Here is a 19,773-nt window from a genome sequence, read left to right as displayed (position 1 = left end):
GTTATGTATTGACAATAAAAAAAGAGCGAAAAATGGAACAGAAACTAAAAATTAAGACTGTGTGTGTGAAATCCTCAAGAGCCCTAAATCCTAATTGTCCAGTGGTGAACCTACTTTATAAAGTGAACGTTTTTAAGGGGAAGCAAATAAATGTGTGATGGTGCAGGTGTTTTTGTCTTTTTGTTTTTTTGTCGGTAGCATTTCCTACCTGGTTATAGCTGTGCACGGCTCCTCCGACCTGCCCGCTGCGCTGATGAGAAGCTGCGGAGATGCTGTCGCTAAGGGCGAGGGTCTGGTTGCTATGGTAGCTGGCAGAGTACTGGAGCGAAGCCTCCGGAGTGGAGTTAAGCTGCAAGGAACTCTGGGAGAGCAGCGCTGGTCCTACGGACAACACAGACAGGAGTCAGTCGGACTGGAGGTTGTCGTGTGTGTGTGTGTGTGCGTGTGTGTGTGTGTGTGTGTGTGTGTATATGGAGAGGGTAAGGGTGAGGAAGAAGAGGTGGGGGGATTCAAAAAGCAGGCATGAAAGGCTGAAGGGGAGAGATTGAGTGAGGAGGGAAGAGAGCAAAAGAGAGAGAGAGAGAGGGAGCAATTTAGAGCAGATAGTGCAGCAGTGCAGCACTCCGTGAGTTGGAGATGGCATACATAATTTATTAGCAGAGGGAAAGAGAAACAGAGGAACAGAGAACACGGGAGGAGGAGAAGGAGGAGGAGCAGGAAGATGTGGCGAGGAAGACAGAAAAAGAAGAACTTGTAATAGACTAAACAACTTGAAATCCTGCCTCTCCTGGTAAAAGTTACCTGGCATGCTCCACTCTGACAAACCTCCACTTGAACCCTCTTTCAGGATGTATGGAAGTCATACTTGGGCGAGGGAATTGTGAAACTGCTTTTTTTTTTTTTAATGCCTTGAAGCTGCTGGGATCCTCTCAATTATTTGATTTTTGTACAGACCAAAAACTGTAAGCATAGCATATTGAGCTTTTTTATGAGGTTGACAGACCAGCAGCCCACCGGAGAGCTCGCATTAGGAACATGTGCATGACCTAATTAGAGACATGAACGAGATTTAATATCAACGTGATGCCTTGACTGGATTGACAGTTACTGATTAGACATCAACGCAAGATTTCACTTTTAAGGTTGTCATTTTCTTTTAACTATATTGTATTTTGATTACCTCAAGTAAACAAAGTTTGTTAATTAAATAAAGTAACTTTCGATTTACCCAGGCTTTTCAGGAAATCCTTTTTTTTTAGTTGGCCATTATCCCCACCCACAAAAAACACAACATACTGTAGTACCTCAACTTAAGAGTGTTTTGAGATAAGAGCTGTCCCTCCAGTAATTGTCATGCTTTAATTGGCAAGCAAAAATGTGAGTTACGAGCATCGCCGCCATTAGTTGCCGTAGCAAATGTCACAGTCAACCAGGGGCCGTATTTATCAAGCGTCTTAGAGTGCCATTTTACACTTAAGTCCTGAGAATTTGCGAAATTTAGTCCTACTCTCAAACTTTAGAATAAAAGCTAATCATCAACTTTCTTAAGTCTAAGAATCACTCCTACTCTCCACAATATTTAAGAGACATTCAGAGGTGTCCTAAGTGGTTAGGAGTTGCCAGCAGGGGATGGCACTGAGGCGAGAGAGACGTGCACGAACGTTCAGGGAGCGGAAGGATGTCCTGGCTTTCTTTGATGACGAGCAGCCGATCAAACGGTATCGTTTAGACAGAGCGAGTATTATTTTTGTCACAGATTTAATAATTTTCGATTCCATGTTGATCTCTGCATGTGGCTGCAGTGGGCTAGTATATATAGAGCCACCCACACTAGTTTCAAATTTGTTGCCTAATTAATGAATTGGAAAGAAAATGTTATGAGAGTTGCGTATTTGTGTGTGTGTGGCCCTTTAATAGGTGACAGCATGTGAGGCGAGTGACGTCAGTGAGTGTGTGGGCGAGAGAAGAGAGGGAGCGATAGCGTGAGTGCGGACGGGGACTAGTTTGTTTTGTGTTGGATTGGCTGTGTGCAAGCAATCAATAAAGCAAGATTTGCAACTAATCGCCGGACTCATCATTCACCCTAAAGTCGTCCGCTGTGGAGACCCACTGCCGGGTTAAGTGAAGGGTGTTGCCCCGAGCATACATCGGCCCTGGAGAAGTGTCTCCCCTGCGCTCTTCGACTATGGTCTGGGAGCAGGAAGCAGGAAAAGTGCAACAAAAAGGAAACATTTATTTTTGATTCATTGCCAATATTGTTTGTTTGTTTTGTATTATTTTGTAGTTTATTGTCAAAATATACACTCCCATTGTCCACTTAAATATTTCTAAGATATTTCTTTATTCTTAAACAAGGGATTCCCTTCTGTGATTGGTCATTTCTATGGACACAGAAATGACATCACCTAAAATTCCGTTTACGGCACATAGTAATGTCGTAATTCAGCTCTGAGTATGACACTTAAGATTCAGTCCTACACTTCGCTGAAAGTGTGATTAAGACGTTTGATAACTAACTTTTAAGTGCAGCTTTCAGCGAAGACTTTCTGTACTCTTAAGTCAACTCTTAGCAGACTTCTTAGGAGTAATTCTAAGAAGCTTGATAAATACGGCCCCAGATGTTTTGGACGGATCTGGGGCCGTATTTATCAAGCTTCTTAGAATTACTCCTAAGAAGTCTGCTAAAAGTTGACTTATGAGTAAAGAAATTCTTCGCTCAAAGCTGCACTTAAAAGTAATTATCAAGCGTCTTACTCACACTTTCAGCGAAGTGTAGGACTGAATCTTAAGTGTCACACTCAGAGCTGAATTACGACATTACTATGTGCCGTAAACGGAATTTTAGGTGACGTCATTTCTGTGTCCATAGAAATGACCAATCACGGAAGGGAATCCCTTGTCTAAGAATAAAGAAATATCTTAGAAATATTTAAGTGGACAATGGGAGTGTATATTTTGGCAATAAACTACAAAATAATACAAAACAAACAAACAATATTGGCAATGAATCAAAATTAAATGTTTCCTTTTCTTTCCAATTCATTAATTAGGCAACTAATTTCAAACTGGTGTGGGTGGCTCTATATATACTAGCCCACTGCAGCCACATGCAGAAATCAACATGGAATCGAAAAGAAAACCAAACTGGCGAGAGGAGGAGACACTGTTGTTGTTTCCCAGTGGCGAGATATCGAAGCATTGTGATGACCTTTAGTTCTGCTGTGAAAGTTCTGCTGCGTGATGTTGCTGATGAGATGACGCCCCTTATTAAATATGTGACACAAATAATACCCGCTCTGTCTAAACGATACCGTTTGATCAGCTGCTCGTCATCAAACAAAGCCAGGACATCCTTCCGCTCCCTGAACGTTCGTGCACATCTCTCTCGCCTCAGTGTCATCCCCCGCTGGCAACTCCTAACCACTTAGGACACCTCTGAATGTCTCTTAAATATCGTGGAGAGTAGGAGTGATTCTTAGACTTAAGAAAGTTGATAAATAGCTTTTATTCTTAAGTTTGAGAGTAGGACTAAATTTCGCAAATTCTCAGGACTTAAGTGTAAAATGGCACTCTAAGACGCTTGATAAATACGGCCCCTGGTCTCACTTGCTAGCATTAGCCTAGATCGACATGTTTTGACTACCATGGGAAGGAAGAAAGTAGGCGTAAAGTAGTGTGCTGAGAATAAGTGGATGATATTCATTGAATTAAAGTAAGAAATGATCAAATACATAACAGAGAGTGAAGCCAACTTGGTGAAGCAATTTGAGCGCCGCATTGCTAGTTTGAGTCAAATGAGTAAAGTCAGCTGAGAATGTTAAAATAATGTCTAAACGGTCTATCCATGAAAATATGAAAAAGCTGCTGATGGTGTGTTTGACGAAGAAGCAGCTGGAAGGGGATAAATACTGTACATTAGTCTTACATTACATCAAAACTAATGTAGTTGTTTGTAGTATATTATTTTTTAATGTTTTATACAATATTTCTCATCTACAAGTGGTCTTTGCTTTTTAAAGGGCATGTTACGTATTAAAATTGTGATTTTTGAGGGAGGCAAACACCAATTAATTTCAATGCCTTTCAATGGGAGACAATAATTTGAGATACAAGTGCTTTGAGTTAGGAGCTTGGTCACAGAACCAATTAGACATATACATAAAGGTACTACTGTACAATATTACCAGTAATCCACTTCTGTACAATATTACCAGTAATCCACTCCTGGTACTCTTAGTCTGGGTGGAATCATTTAATTAAAGTTTTGCTATGAGGCAGAATAGCAAAAAGTCCGCTATCAGTAGAACACGAGTATGACCCAGTACCAAATACCGATTTGGACCAACAACTGTATGTCTTCATTCAATTTATGACATTTGTTCTAACAGAAATTCATTGACATTTACCTTCCTACACACTTTATTTTCCCCTCACTGAACTGCAGCTCCCCAATGCCAGCAGCACTCATGCAGCCCCAGAACATGTTTGATTGTGGGCAAGATGCAATTATCTTTATATTAGACAATAATGGCTGTGTGTTGAGGCATTTCCGGTGGATAGTAAATCTGCTATACAAGTTGCACACTGACTACTCTAAAGAACAGTACATAAAAGGTTAATTTCAACACTATTGTCCTCTGAAAAGATATACTGTATTGAAATAGTTGCTATTACGCCTACCAACATACTATAATACACATATAGTTCCATCGATACCTCTGGGACATTGTCAATGGAAACGGTTAGATTGTGCAAGGGTACCTAATGTTGTGGTCAGTAGTTTATTCTCAATATTAGTGACACTAAGTAGGCCAAGAAAACCTCTCAATAGTCAGTGGTGTGGATGAGTGATCTGCATTTGTGGTCATATCGCCTTGTTTTATTCTAGGGCAGTTAAGACTGTGACTTGTGCTCTCTTCGCTCATAAATATTACATCAGCGCCTATTTTTACTCTCTCGCTGTCTCTTGTCATTTCCGACAAAAGGATTGACATGCTTGTGATGTGTTTGATTACAGCTCTCACCGGGGATGTTAAACTCAAGGGGGACCGCGGTCAGAATTAAGCATGAGCAAGGCTATGGTGCAAAATAATACAAATATTCCACAAGAATGTACACAAAAAGTTCATAAATATATAAACAAGGAACTGGACATGTCCATATTTAGCTACATTTTGTCTAAAATGTAACTATCACATCTGCCATGTGCGTATAAATAACGTATTCCTAAATAAAACAAATAACGATCCTTGTTTGTGAATGTTTAGTTTTTTTTACATTTTTCTTATTTTCAAAAAAATGTATCCTAGTTTTTTTTTTTCATAATTTCAAACATATATATATTTTGTAACTGTCCTAGTTCTTAAATATAAAAAAAAATTACCATTACCATTTTATTTTTTTTTCAATCTACTTTAGTAAATATCATCTGTTTCTTCTACTCAAGGTGCGTTCACAGATGGCTGTGCTCCTCCAAAGAATATGTACACACCGAACACACACCTGGTCATTTGTTACTCATCCGCCATGAATTCTGTGAACTGCGGGTACTCGACAAAAAAATCTTACGAGGTTCACTGTGAAATTTGCTACATCAACTAGCAATGAGGAGGCTCGTAACTCTGATTTTTGCTTGTAACTTACAGCATAACAATTAGTTAAGAAGTTGAAGACACTCGTATCTTGAGGTACCATGCTTTTCATTGGACAGAAATAATAGTTATTAAACAGTAGCACACTGTATATATAAAGCACTAACTTTTCTCATAATACCTGTATTATTATTACAGCAACGTTTTTTCCGTACAAAATCCTCTTAATTCCTTTGAAAAAGGTTGCCCTCTCTCGAATAGGACAATATGTAAACATTGACAAATGGATGTCCTTTTAGAAGTGCACCACACAAAAATAAATGTATTTTTATTCAACAGTCTCTATCATCACATGACTCTTTCCCTTTGAGCCTGCGGACTACGAACCAAGATCAACTTGCTCTTCTCCACAAAACACTTGTCTTATGCCGTTCCGACACAATCCCAGGCTTTTTATGAATTATTAACACATAATTCATGTGAGTGGGGGCCCCCGTAGCAGTCAAATCAAGCTTTTGTGTTGCAGTATGAAAGAAAAAGAAAGATATGTGCATGTTTGTTTGTTGACTTGGTGCAAAAGTGAGTTGATGCTTGCTGCTAGACGCTTATTTTGCAAGTGGAAATAAGGGTAAAAATGCCTTACATTCATTTGGAATTAGGTGTGCGTAAAAGTGACATTCTTCCACATATCTCCAACAAACTGTCAATGGGCATGAATGAAATATTGACAATATCACACTGCAGCATCCCAGACATACATTTTTTTGCCCTTCAGTCACAATCAGTGCATGGTAAGTTGAATTTATCTGCACACACACAAACACAGAGATACATGTGGGAGAGGTCCATTTGCAAAACAGCTGGAGCTCCCACAATACCAGCAATCACAAAAAGATCATATTTTACAAAGCGCTATTTGTTGCAAGCATGATACGGTACGTTTCAAATGATCTCTCACGGCATCCCATGTGCTTACACATGCAAAACCTGTTTCTTATCTAAACAACCAGTAATGAAAACATGTCAGACCTAGCCGTATCCTACACTTGCTTTTGTGCTATCATAACCAAGCTGCACGTTAGCATAGCCTATATTTACAGAATCTGTATTGTTGGCATGAGGGCACATTCATCATATCTTGCATACATCACCTTTATTACCTTTAATTTTGCTTGGTTAGTGCATTTTGACACATCCTACACTGAATTCCAAATGTAGGATTTATTTTTAGCGTAGCAAGTGGATTCTTTAGAACATTCTCAACCATTCTGGGTGGGTACAATTTATTATACAGGTGATGACTGGTTTGTATTTATTTCCGTTTTAGTTTTTGTTTTTTTTGTTTTTGTTTTTTTGTTTTGTTTTGTTTTTTTTGTCCTGTCCAGCTTCTCAGGCAAATCATATAGTTGATGTAGATGCCCATATCGGCTGTTCAGACTTACTTTACAAAAGAGAAGTGTAGGATACTTCTCTTGTTGCCTTATTTGTATTTGACTTTATTAAATGTATTTATATCATCATTTGGTGCAGCCGGGCCGGAGCAGGAGGGGATAGAAAGAGAAAAAAAAGGAAGACAGAGGGGGGAATTGTGGGCACAAGAGGGGGATTAGACAGAGAGACAAAAACAACAACAGCAAACACAACAACAACAACAATAGAGCAACATCAGCTAATACGACATGTACAAATATGATGGAGGAGGACCTGTCCTGGAGGACCAACACCACGGCTATCGTCAAGAGGGCACAGCAGAGGCTCTACTTCTTGAGAGTACTCAGGAATCTCCACCTGAGACAGGATCTACTGGTGTCCTTCTACCGCTGTTCTGTGGAGAGCATCCTCACATACTGCATCTGCGTATGGTTCTGCAGCTACACAGCAGCAGAGAGGAAAGCTCTCCAGAGGGTCGTCAAATCGGCCCAAAAAATCATCGGGTGCCCCCTCCCCTCCCTGGAAGAACTGTACAACTCCCGCTGCCTGAAGAAGGCAGCCAACATACTCAAGGACCCATCCCACCCCGGCAACAGCCACTTCGATCGGCTGCCTTCCGGCAGACGTTTCAGAACCATGAGAACCCGCAAAAATAGACTCAAGAACAGTTTCTACCCCTGGGCCATAACTGCACTAAACGCAGCTGGAATGTAAAAAAAAATTAAAAAATAAAAAATAAATAAAAATAAAAACTCATGCCACCGGTCAATCACGATCCGGGACTGTGCAATCAGCGATTACATGCCAACTGGACAATATTTATCATATTTATTTACATATTTTAATCCAAAATAAAATGCCTGCACAGCATAGGAGGTAGGAAATGCTGACTCCCACCCCCTCAGCACACTGGGAACCAGCATTAGTCCCCTTTAGTCAGTTCACTAGTCACTTTATACTTTTTACTGTCTCGTTTTTTTTACATTGCCTCTTAGAGTGGTCTTAGGCCATATTGCATATTGTGTATATTGTGTTGTTTTTGTATATTGTGTGGTTTCTTATTCTTTTTTAAAAATGCAAAGCACCTTAGGGAAGCAACCTAAATTTCGTTCGACCTGTACCTGTACATGCACAATGACAATAAAGATCATTCATTCATTCATTCATTCATTCAAAAGTAATAGCAAATAAGCAGTTAGCGAAAATAAAAAATAATACAGAAATGACAATGAGCATTATTACACTAAAAATGGAGCAATACAAATACCAATAGAAATAGCGCTATTGATAATGAACAATACCAATACTTTACCTTTATTATCAACAATACAGTTGTTCAAATGCAACAATACATATACGTAATGATAACTTGAGATACGAAAGAATACAGAAAAATGGAGGGGAAGAAAGAGAAGCAACCTACATTAACCTTGTAGATTGTTATAGTAACAATAGGTTAAGCTTTGTCAGAGTGCCATGTGTTATACCCAGTTTACCCTAGGGCAACAACATTAATATATGTTTGATGAAACGTGATTATGTGCATGAGTGTATGTGTGCATATGTACTTGTATATGTACAGTATGTGTATATCTGTGTTTGTACAGTGAATGTATATGTACAGTATGTGTATATGTGTGTTTGTAGCGTGAATGTATATGTACAGTATGTGTATGTGTGTGTTTGTACAGTGAATGTATATGTACAGTATGTGTATACAGTATGTGTGTTTGTACAGTGAGTGTATATTCCATTTTAGTTTTTAACTAAGTGAAATGTATAATTATCTGGTCTTAAGTGTGTTTTTTTATTTTGAAATTGTACTTTACTCAGTGTTTGTGACAGGACTGCAAACTACTTGGGGTGGTGGGTTGAAGGGTAGTGGTGTAGGTGGGGTCAAAGATCATCTCGTTTGCATGATTGGATATGATGCATGTATTTCTTTTAATCTTTCAAAAAAAGCTAATAAAAATTGTGATACATATATATGGAGACAAATCAATCTTTTTCAACGGGCCTGCTTGCAACGCCGACTCATCAAACAGCCACTTTTTATTAATTGTTAGTATCAACATTTTCTCATTGCGTTGTACCTTTTTGCTGTATTTTTCATTTTTGACTGTTTATTTTACTTCCACAATGTACGACAGGCCCATAAAAAACAGCCGTGGTCCACAAATGGCCCCCAAGCTGCAAATAGTACCTATTTCACTGGTTAGGCAAAGTGTTCCCAAATTGCCAAATGTGAAAGAAAAAATCACAAATAAATGAATGTGTGTGAAACACAGATACTGATTATTTTTATCATTTAGGTTATCATGTACTTTATCTTTAACAATTTGCTCTGAAATGCAATTTCTACATGTTCAAAAAGCTAACAAGGTAATACAATTCTCCTATGGTCACGCATAACTAAAATGTAGACTAGTTTAGAATCCTTGCATTAGAACAACTTCATAAACTGGTCATCTTTAATATTTTCTATATTGTTTTCCCGTTTTTGCTAATAACAGCTTGAAGATGTACTTTATAGAAAGTACATGATTAATTTGGTAAATTGTTCATTATTTTTCCTTTAATATTGCAGGGATCTCACAGCACACTAGAAACCACATATTTTTACAAATGGTTATTTTCTTGCAGATAATTGCTAAATTCTACAATCAAACATCATTTAATAAGTTAGAGGTATTTTAATGACACTGACCAAAAGCCCACAGTGAAAAAACAAGATTATTTCTTCGAAGGACCAAATCAATGGACACCAAAATAAAAAGTGCGTTTTATCAGAGTTCTACAAAAGTGCCTTGTTATGTTGTGCCTATGAATGCCAGTTATAGATAAGCAAACCTTGATCTTTTGAATTTTGGAAATATTCCGTATCTTAAAATGAAACCCGCTCAAGAATAAATGGGAATAAACATGAAAAACAGATATTTAAATAAGGGCATTTTGGCTGCAACTGAACTTTGTTTTGGTTTGCACGTTTGCTTTGAGGCATGTCAAAAGCACAATACTTAGTGGATAATTATAACTCACACAACCCCTATTCAGGTTCCCTGTTTGTCTCCACACACACACACACACACACAAATACACACACACACACACTCACACACACACATACACACGCTAATTAAACACACTTACGTTCCACGCTGTCTAGGATCCCTGATTCCTGAAGGGAACGGATGCAGGAATCTACCAACTCCAAACCTGTGGTCAACTCATCTTCAATATCCTTTTGTCCGTCTGCTGTTGAAGCAAAAACATACTCAAAGGTCAAGCCATAAACTAAAATAAACAATTTATGTGACAGACATTTAACTGACTTAATTACTAGTCTCAGTGACATACTGTATATACAGTGAATGCTCTAATTATAGCTCAGATGTTTATTGAACTGAATCGCAAAGACGGCCGCATGTTAATTGGAAGTGGGCGGTTATTGGCAAGAAAAAAAACATAAAAATTAGAACAATATATATATATTTTTTTTACGTTCATAATTATTTTGAAAGCATGAACAAGTTGTCACTTAGAAAAAAAAATTATTTCCTAATAAGTGTATTAAACACTGCAGCAACATAACCAATGTTGCAATACCGCCAAGTCAGCACTAATGAGTTCATTGTAATCAACAGTACGACAAAATAATTAAGAAATACATTATTTGCTGTTAATTATACAGTGCATCCGGAAATTAGTCACAGCGCTTCACTTTTTCCACCTGTTGTTGAGTTCCAGCCTTATAATGAAATTGAATTAATTTATTTTTCGGTAGAGCGACCGTGCCAGCAACTTGAGAGTTTCAGGTTCGTTACCAGCTTCCGCCGTCCAAGTCACTGCCGCTGTGTCCTTGGACAAGACACTTCATCCTTGCTTCCAGTGCCACCCAAACTGGTTTAAATGTTATTTAAATGTAGTTTAAATGTAGATAATGGGTTTCACTATGTAAAGTGCTTTGAATCTCTCGAGAAAAAAGTGCTGTATAAATATAATTCACTTCACTATTGTTGTCCTCAAAATTCTACAGACAATAACGCATAATGGCAATGTAAAAAAGGTTTATTTTTATTTGTTTTCAAATGTATTAAAATAATTAAAATAATAATAATAATCACATGTACATACTCTGTTGATGCACCTTTGGCAGCAATTAGAGTCTCAATTGTTTTTGAATACGATGCTACAAGCTTGGCACACCTATCTTTGGGCAGTTTTGACCATTCCTTTTTGCATTGTTTGTCTTTGCAGCACCTCTCAAGCTCAATCAGGTTGGATGGGAAGTGTAGGTTTTCATCCAGAATGTCTCTATACATTGCTGCATTCATCGTTCCCTCTATCCTGACAAGTCCCCCGGTTCCTGCCGCTGAAAAACATCCCCACAAAATGATGCTGTCACCACCATGCTTCACTGGAGAGATGGTATTGGCCTGGTGATGAGTGATGTCTGGTTTCTTCCAAACATGACGCCTGTCAATCACTCCAAAGAGTTCAATCTTTGTCTTATCAGACCAGAGAATTGTGTTTCTGAGAGTCTTTCAGGTGTATTTTGGAAAACTTTTTACAAAGAAATGGCTTCCTTCTGGCCACTCTACCATACAGCCCTGATTGGTGGTTTGCTGCAGAGATGGTTGTCTTTCTGGAAGGTTCTCTCCTCTCCACAGACAGATGCTGTAGTGACCATCAGGTTGTGGGTCACCTCCCTGACTAGACTAAGATAAATGCAGCAATGTACAGAGACATTCTGGATGAAAACCAACACTTCGCATCCAACCTGATGGAGTTTGTGAGGTGCTGCAAAGAGGACTGAGCAAACAGGAATGTGCGAAACTGCCCCAATATAGGTGTGCCAAATGTGTGGCATCGTAATGAAAAAGACTTGAGGATGTAATTGCTGTCAAAGGTGCATCAACAAAGTATTGAGCAAATGTTCTTTTTTGAATGATGTTATCTTTTCTAAATTTGCTAAATTCAAAACACTTGTTTTCACATTTTCATCATGGAGTATAGTGTGGAGAATTTAATTGTGAGAACAAAATTAAATGTATTACATTTTGAAATAAGGCTGTAATGTTAAAAGTGGAAAAAGTGAAGCGCTTAGAATATGTTCCTGATGCACTGTAGATCTCGGTGGTCATTTGCTTTTGAGAGACCACACAACAAGCAACTATGGAGACCACTTTGAAGGTGTTTCAGGGCATTCAATCGATCGCAACTGGACTGCTTGGTTTGTCTTAGAAGACGTTTCGCCGCTCATCAGAGTAGGCTTCATCAGTTTGTGCTCATAGACTTAGTTTGGTCAGATCGAGTCTAGCCGCTGGTTGGAAAACCCCAAATATTTATACACCAAAAACAAGGAGGGTGTGCCTGGGCAAGGATGGTTTTGCCTCACCGTAGTGAGAAAAAAAACTATTTTGATGCAAACGAGCAATTCTACTGTCAAAGTCAATTACAGTCGTTAAAAAGTAATTTATCCTCGTTAGCATTGAGGTATTGTGTGGCAGAACGATCGCTGTGGATCGACTACTACCAGTCCAAAATAGTCGGAATCCCCTACGTAAGCATTCCATTCAGTTCTAAACAAACGGCATTCTGGTCACAGAAGATTATTTGTTGGAGGCTAAATTGCAAAGTCTTTTGGGAATGGTTGAAAGGACAGTGTTGTATGTGGGAGACTCAGATTCCCTGTCCAGAATCTGAGACAATTTTTGTTCTCAAAGGAGTGCTGTTTCTCCCTAAGGTGCAAGTAGACAGCTGAGTCTTGGCCTGGAGAGTTTGCCCGTCTATGCTGTGCCATGCATTGGCTTAGTGGTTGTTTTGTTTCACCAATATATGAATCAGTGCATTGATCGTTAGCATACACCAGATTGTTTATGCGGGTGTGGAGTGTCCGGTCTTTAGGACGTACCAGTCTCTGTCTCAGAGTGTTGCCTGCTTTGAAGTGTACTGGGAAGTTGTGTTGGTTAAAAAAAATCTTCTGAGTTTCTCATATGAACCTGATACATATGGAATGACAAAATGTTTCCGTCTGTCACCTTTTTCCTCCTCATCCACTCTGTTCTTGTTATTTCCGGAACTAGATGCACTTTTCACACACAACCAGCTGGGGTAACCACATGTTTTAGGGCTTCCCTCAAATGCCTATGCTCTTTCTCTTTGGCCTGTGGGCTGGTGGGCACATTATCAGCTCTGTGCTGTAAAGTTCTGATAACACCCAGTTTGTGTTCCAGTGGGTGGTGTGAGTCAAAAAGTAGGAATTGGTATGTGTGGATTTTTGGTAAACCCCGAGATGGAGCCCCCTGTTTTCTCCAATGTGGACATCACAGTCCAAAAAAAGAAAGTTATGGTCTTTTACATCCTCACGTGTGAACTTGATGTTTTTGTCCACTGAGTTAATGTGCTCGGTGAAAGCTTGCACTTATTGGTTTCTGATTTTCACCCATGTGTCATTCACATATCTGTACCAATGACTTGGTGCTGTTCCCTTAAAAGAGATAAAAGCTCTATTTTCCATGTCCTCCATGTAAAGGTTTGCTACAATTGGGGAGAAGGTGATCCCATGGCGCAACCATGTTTTTGTCGGTAAAAAGTTCCCATGAATTGAAAGTATGTAGTGTTAAGGCAAAGTTCCAGCAAAAGGAAAATATGTTTTGAGTTTAGTGTGGATCTATCCTGTAAGGTGCGATCACCTAGTAGGCGTTGCATCACTGTCTCTACTCTCTACTGCAGTGTTTTTCAACCACTGTGCCGTGGCACACTAGTGTACCGTGAGATATTGTCTGGTGTGCCATGGGAGATTATGTAATTTCACCTAATTGGGTTAAAAATATTGTTCGCAATCCAGTAATTATAATCCGCAAATGTGCCGTTGTTGAGTGTCTGTGCTGTCTAGAGATAGGCAGAGTAACTGTGTAATACTCTTCCATATCAGTAGGTGGCAGCAGGTAGCTAATTGCTTTGTAGATGTCAGGAACATGGTTTGTCGTGATCACAATATGCAGACGACAGCAGGAGGCAGTGTGCAGCTAAAAAGGTATCTAATGCTTAAACCAAAAATAAACAAAAGGCAAGTGCCGCTAATAAAAGGCATTGAAGCTTAGGGATGGCTATACAAAACGAAGCTAAAACTGAACTGGCTGCAAAGTAAACAAAAACAGAATGCTGGACGACAGCAAATACTTACAGCGTGTGGAGCAGCAGACGGCGTCCACAAAGTACATCCGTACATGACATGACAATCAACAACAAAATAGGAGCGCAAGACAATAACTAAAACACTACACACAGGAAAACACCAAAAAACTCCAAATAAGTCACGGCGTGATGTGACAGGTCATGACAGTACACCTACTTTGAGACAAGAGCTATAGTGATGCATGGTTGGTTATGGTTTGAATTCAAATCCAACAATTGCGAGAACAACTTTTTATTGTCAATATCGGCTGATGAGTTTCATTTCATTTTTTAATGTTTTCTGCTCGTGGTATGCCTCGAGATTTTTTTCAATGAAAAAAATGTGCCTTGGCTCAGAAAAGGTTGAAAAACACTGCTGTACTCCAGCCTGGGTTGTAATGCAGGTGAACAGGGACATATACTGGGGAAACAAAACAACCACTAAGCTGACGCATGGCACATTATAGACGGGGAAAATCTTCAGGCAAAGACTCAACTGTCTACTTGCACCTTAATGAGAAACAGACAAACAAAAATGTACAAATTCTGGACATGGAGGACGGATGGTACGAAACAGGAATGAGGGAAGCCATCTATGTCAAGGTTGAAAAACCATCCCTGAACAGAGGAGGTGGTCTGCGACACCACTTGTCTCCCACATACAACACTGTCCTTTCAACCATTCCCGAAAGACTCTGCAATTTAGCCTCCAACAAATAACAGGAGTTGGAAACATTCTGGTCACCGCCGTATGTTGACAACTGAATGGAATGCTTACGTGGGGGATTTTGATTGTAGTAGTCAATCCACAGCGATCGTTCTGCCACGCAATACCTCAATGCTACGAGGGGAAATTAAACTTCAAGGATTGCTAGGATTGCTCGTTTGCATCAAAACAGTTGTTTTTTCTTAATATGATAGGGCGAAACCATCCTTGCCCAGGCACACCCTCCTGGTTTTGGAGTATAAATATTTGGGGTTTTGGCACCAGCCGCTAGACAAGATCTGACTAAACTACGTCTATGAGCCCGAACTGATGAAGCTTACTCAGAAGAGCGGCAAAATGTCTTCCAAGACAAACCCAGCAGTCCAGTTGCGATCAATTGAATGCTCTGAGATGACAATGACCTGGATGAATGAGAACATTCATAGACATTTGAAGGTGTTAATTGGAGATTCTACAGTATGTCATCAATGAATGTAACCCTTATGTAAAGGATCCAAAATACATGTTACAAATTACTTTAAACCACAATCACAAAACAAAGTCAGCAAAGTAATTGGTAAACTAGGTCTTACCTTGAGCATTCCAACGAAACTGCTCGTCCACCGAACTGAAAAAGGAGAAAAATACACATTACTTTTTTGAAAAAAGAAGCAACAGATTAAGATTAACAATTGTTTTTAACAACAACATTTTTATATTTTTAAATCAACATGTTAAATCCACTATTTTTGGTGAAAAATAAATGCCTATATTACGATAAAAACCCAACAACAAAAAATGGAGTGTTCTTTTTATAGCAATGCACATACTAATTCTAATTTGGTGGAATCTGTTGAAGCAATTGATGAAAATTGGCGTGCACTACTTGGCTGCAACCACCCGAGGCACTGTTGATTCAATCTAAACTATTCTGCTTGTTCCTAAATAAGAGGCAAACAATTATAAATACAATGGAATCAAATCCAACCCTTGTTGGTTGTGAGGAATGAGTCTGCTGAACATGTCGAAATAAAGCTCTTATTGGTTTGAATTTGAAATGAGTCGAGTGTGTAGGTCTGGGCCGATAATACATTTTGCTGCACCATAGAGATTATTGTAGATAAACAATATTATTGACATTATTTTGAGAAAATAATTAAGCGTTAATATCATAATATATAATAATAACAATGCAAGTATTAATTTCAAATGCAATAAACTTTGATTTCTCATTAGCGTTTGTTTAATTGGAATGTCAGGAACATTTAATTATCCTAAATAAGGAAAATGGATGGATGGAAGTAATCAATCAATCAATCAATCAATGTTTATTTATATAGCCCTAAATCACAAGTGTCTCAAAGGGCTGCACAAGCCACAACGACATCCTCGGTACAGAGCCCACATAAGGGCAAGGAAAAACTCACCCCAGTGGGACGTCGATGTGAATGACTATGAGAAACCTTGGAGAGGACCGCATATGTGGGTAACCCCCGCCCTTCTAGGGGAGACCGAAAGCAATGGATGTCGAGTGGGTCTGACATAATATTGTGAAAGTCCAGTCCACAGTGGATCCAACAGGTGAAGTAAACAATAAATACAAATAAAACTGACGTTTTGCACACTTAAATATTGAACATCTTGAAGTGCACTTTTCCCCCAGTTGGAAAAACTGCAGAGTGGTTTGTTTTGTTGTTTTCTCTCTGTTTTTTTGTTTTTTTCAACAAATAAGGCATACTTGCTTGTTCGTCCGTATTGATGGGTTCATCTTGCTCACTCGTTTGAAGCTGATATATTCCCACACATAAACTTTTGGCTTTGCAATCATCTTTTTTCCTTCTAATGTTTGTTACCTTGTGTTGCTTCTAACTAGCAGCTTGCAAGGCTCTGTCCATGTTTCCTGTTTGTCCCGAGACAAGGACCGATGATGACTAAAATGAGCAATCACTACGTTCATTTAATTCTGCTATTGAATAAACACACTCAGGTGCAGACAGCAATGCACTGAGTGAACCCTCTTACACAAGGTTTGTTTTATTTGTCTTTCGCTCTCAACACACAAATATCGCAATTTATTGATGAAGCTATTAAGTTCATTTTTGAATTTTAGATTGATTGAATTATTGATTATTGGCCAAAGCCTAGCGGTGTGGCAGCCTCATGATTTGGTATGTGGGCCACGGTTCGGCTCATTTTTCGATACAGTAATGGAACAAAACGCAAAACATAAAACTGCTTACTTTTTGTGTTTTATAAATGAAGCAGGAAAAAAAATGCAATAGAAATCTGCTGGCAGGATATCTCAAATGTATAAAATTATCAAGTACAATATAAATAAAGTGGACTCCATTTTTCACTGTAAGTCACAATGGACAAGTTTTGTGGAGGGGCATCGTAACACAGATCGGTAGAGATGAAATAGCCTTTGTGTGTTTTTTCCTGACGTAAGGAAAATTCCGCTCTACTCCGGTATTGAGCACTGTTTAACGGATAAACCACAGCAACCTCGGCTTTATATACATATATATACATACACAAATATACATACATACATACATACATACATACATACATACATACATACAAATAAAGCCTATACATATATAAGAATACATATTATAATAATACATCCATCCATCCATTTTCTACCGCTTATTCCCTTCGGGGTCGCGGGGGGCGCTGGAGCCTATCTCAGCTACAATCGGGCGGAAGGCGGGGTACACCCTGGACAAGTCGCCACCTCATCGCAGGGCCAACACAGATACCCACGCAGTCACGGGGAGGACATGCAAACTCCACACAGAAAGATCCCGAGGCCGGGATTGAACTCACGACTACTCAGGACCTTCGTATTGTGAGGCAGACGCACTAACAATCAATGTATAATTAACAATTATTATAATTGGTTATTAAGAGTACCGGTATGTGAAAGTTAAACTCCTACGTTGTTTATTTTCTGACAACCTCCTTAAGGTTTTTTAATCAATCAGAAATAGCAAGCAGTTTAAATGCGCCAAACATGGATAAAAGTAACTCGTGACGTCTAGCGAACCGAATTTAAGACGCCGGCAGGCCGCACCCCTTCTCTAGCGCGACAAGGAAATTAATCCAGAAACATTCCCTTTGCAAAAGGATGTCTCCTCGATCTCCACCTATAGACAGATAGATAGATAGATAGTACTTTATTGATTCCTTCAGGAGAGTTCCCTCAGGAAAATGTAAATCCTGCAGCAGTGTACAGAATTGAGATTGAATTTAAAAAGTAAAAAGTAAATAATGGGGGTATAAATGGAAACAAAATAGAAAAATATTACAATAGAATAAAAATAAAAAGCAACAATGAGAATACAAATATAACAGTAAAATAAGAATATAACAAGAGAAACTACGCAGTAGGCAGTAGTGACCATGTTAGGAAAAATTATTGCACTGTTATTGTTTTGCATCCCCTGTCATTCTAGTACCCCCTTCCCCCTAGAGATGAGTTGTACAGTCTAATGGCGTGTGGGACAAAGGAGTTTTTTAGTCTATTAGTCCTGCACTTGGGATGAAGCAGTCTAGCACTGAACAGGCTCCTCTGGCTACTGATAACGGTATGCAGAGGGTGACTAGCATCATCCAGGATGCTCACTAGTTTTTCCACAGTCCTCTGCCACCGTCACCAGTGAGTCCAGTTTTATTCCGATCGTAGAACCGGCCCGCCTGATCAGTTTCTCCAGTCTGGAGCTGTCCTTCTTAGATGTACTGCCCCCCCCCCCCCCCCCCCCCCCAGCACACTACAATGTAGTACAGAACACTGGCAACCACAGACTGGTAGTACATCCACAAGAGTTTTTTACAGACGTTGAAGGAGCGCAGCCTCCTCAGGAAGTACAGCCTGCTCTGTCCTTTCCTGTACAAGTGGTCCGTGTTAACAGTCCAGTCCAGCTTATTGTCCACCCACACCCCGAGGTACTTGAATGAGTCCACGGTCTGTACCTCGACTCCCTCGATCACAATAGGTTGTGACCTTGGACTCGACCTCCCAAAGTCAATGACCAGCTCCTTGGTCTTTGACGGATTGAGCTGCAAGAGGTTCCTGTGGCACCAGACAACAAAGTCCCTCACCAGCCTCCGAAACTCCTCCTCTCGGCCGTCCTTGATGCACCCGACGATGGCTGTGTCATCCGCGTACTTCTGGATGTGACACAGCTCTGAGTTGTAGCAGAAGTCAGCGGTGTACAGGGTGAAGAGAAGAGGGGCCAGCACTGTTCCCTGCGGTGCTCCGGTGCTGCTGATCACAGTGTCAGATGTGATGTCCTTCAGTCTGACGTATTGTGGCCTATCGGTGAGGTAGTCTGAAATCCAGGCAACCAGGCAGGGGTCCACTCACATTCTGTCCAGCTTGTCCTGGAGAAGGCGGGGCTGGATATTATTAAAGGCACTCGAGAAGTCCAGGAACAGGATCCTCACAGCGCAATTTCCCTTATCCAGGTGTGAGTGGGCTCGGTGCAGCAGGTAAAGGATGGCATCCTCCACACCAATGCCTGCCTGGTACGCAAACTGCAGGCTGTCCTGGGCATGTTGCAGCTGTGGTCTGAGGAGGCTGAGAAAGAGCCGCTTCATTGTCTTCATTAAAAGAGAGGTGAGCGCCACTGGTCTGTAGTCGTTCAGCTCACCGGGGCAGTTATTTTTGGGAACTGGAACGATGCACGACGTCTTCCAGAGGGTGGGCACTCTCCCCAGCTGCAGGCTGAGGTTGAAGATCCGCTGGAGTGGTTCACCCAGTTCTGCAGCACAGGTCTTCAGGAGTCGGGGGCACACCTTGTCTGGGCCTGCTGCTTTCCTAGGATGTAGCTTCCTCAGTTGACCTCTGACCTGGTCTGC

At 40.0% G+C, this 19,773-nt stretch overlaps 1 protein-coding gene across 5 annotated transcripts in view; it reads right to left on the bottom strand.

Moving 5' to 3' along the window:
* ctnnd2a (catenin (cadherin-associated protein), delta 2a) overlaps nucleotides 1–19,773 on the bottom strand; it is a 726,237-nt gene that overhangs the window by 390,606 nt on the left and 315,858 nt on the right. For all 5 annotated transcript variants that reach the window (XM_062021144.1, XM_062021148.1, XM_062021145.1 and 2 more), the window contains exons 4-6: nucleotides 15,501–15,535; nucleotides 10,173–10,277; nucleotides 209–381 (exon numbers count right to left, since the gene is read on the bottom strand). In XM_062021144.1, coding sequence (XP_061877128.1) covers nucleotides 209–381; nucleotides 10,173–10,277; nucleotides 15,501–15,535 — 313 coding nt within the window. The remainder of the gene's footprint in view (nucleotides 1–208; nucleotides 382–10,172; nucleotides 10,278–15,500; nucleotides 15,536–19,773) is intronic.

The sequence above is a fragment of the Entelurus aequoreus genome, linkage group LG15 (assembly GCF_033978785.1).
Source record: "Entelurus aequoreus isolate RoL-2023_Sb linkage group LG15, RoL_Eaeq_v1.1, whole genome shotgun sequence".
In the NCBI taxonomy this organism is placed as follows: Eukaryota; Metazoa; Chordata; class Actinopteri; order Syngnathiformes; family Syngnathidae; genus Entelurus; species Entelurus aequoreus.
Note: the sequence above shows the minus strand (reverse complement) of the source record. Positions and strands in the feature narration are given on the sequence as shown.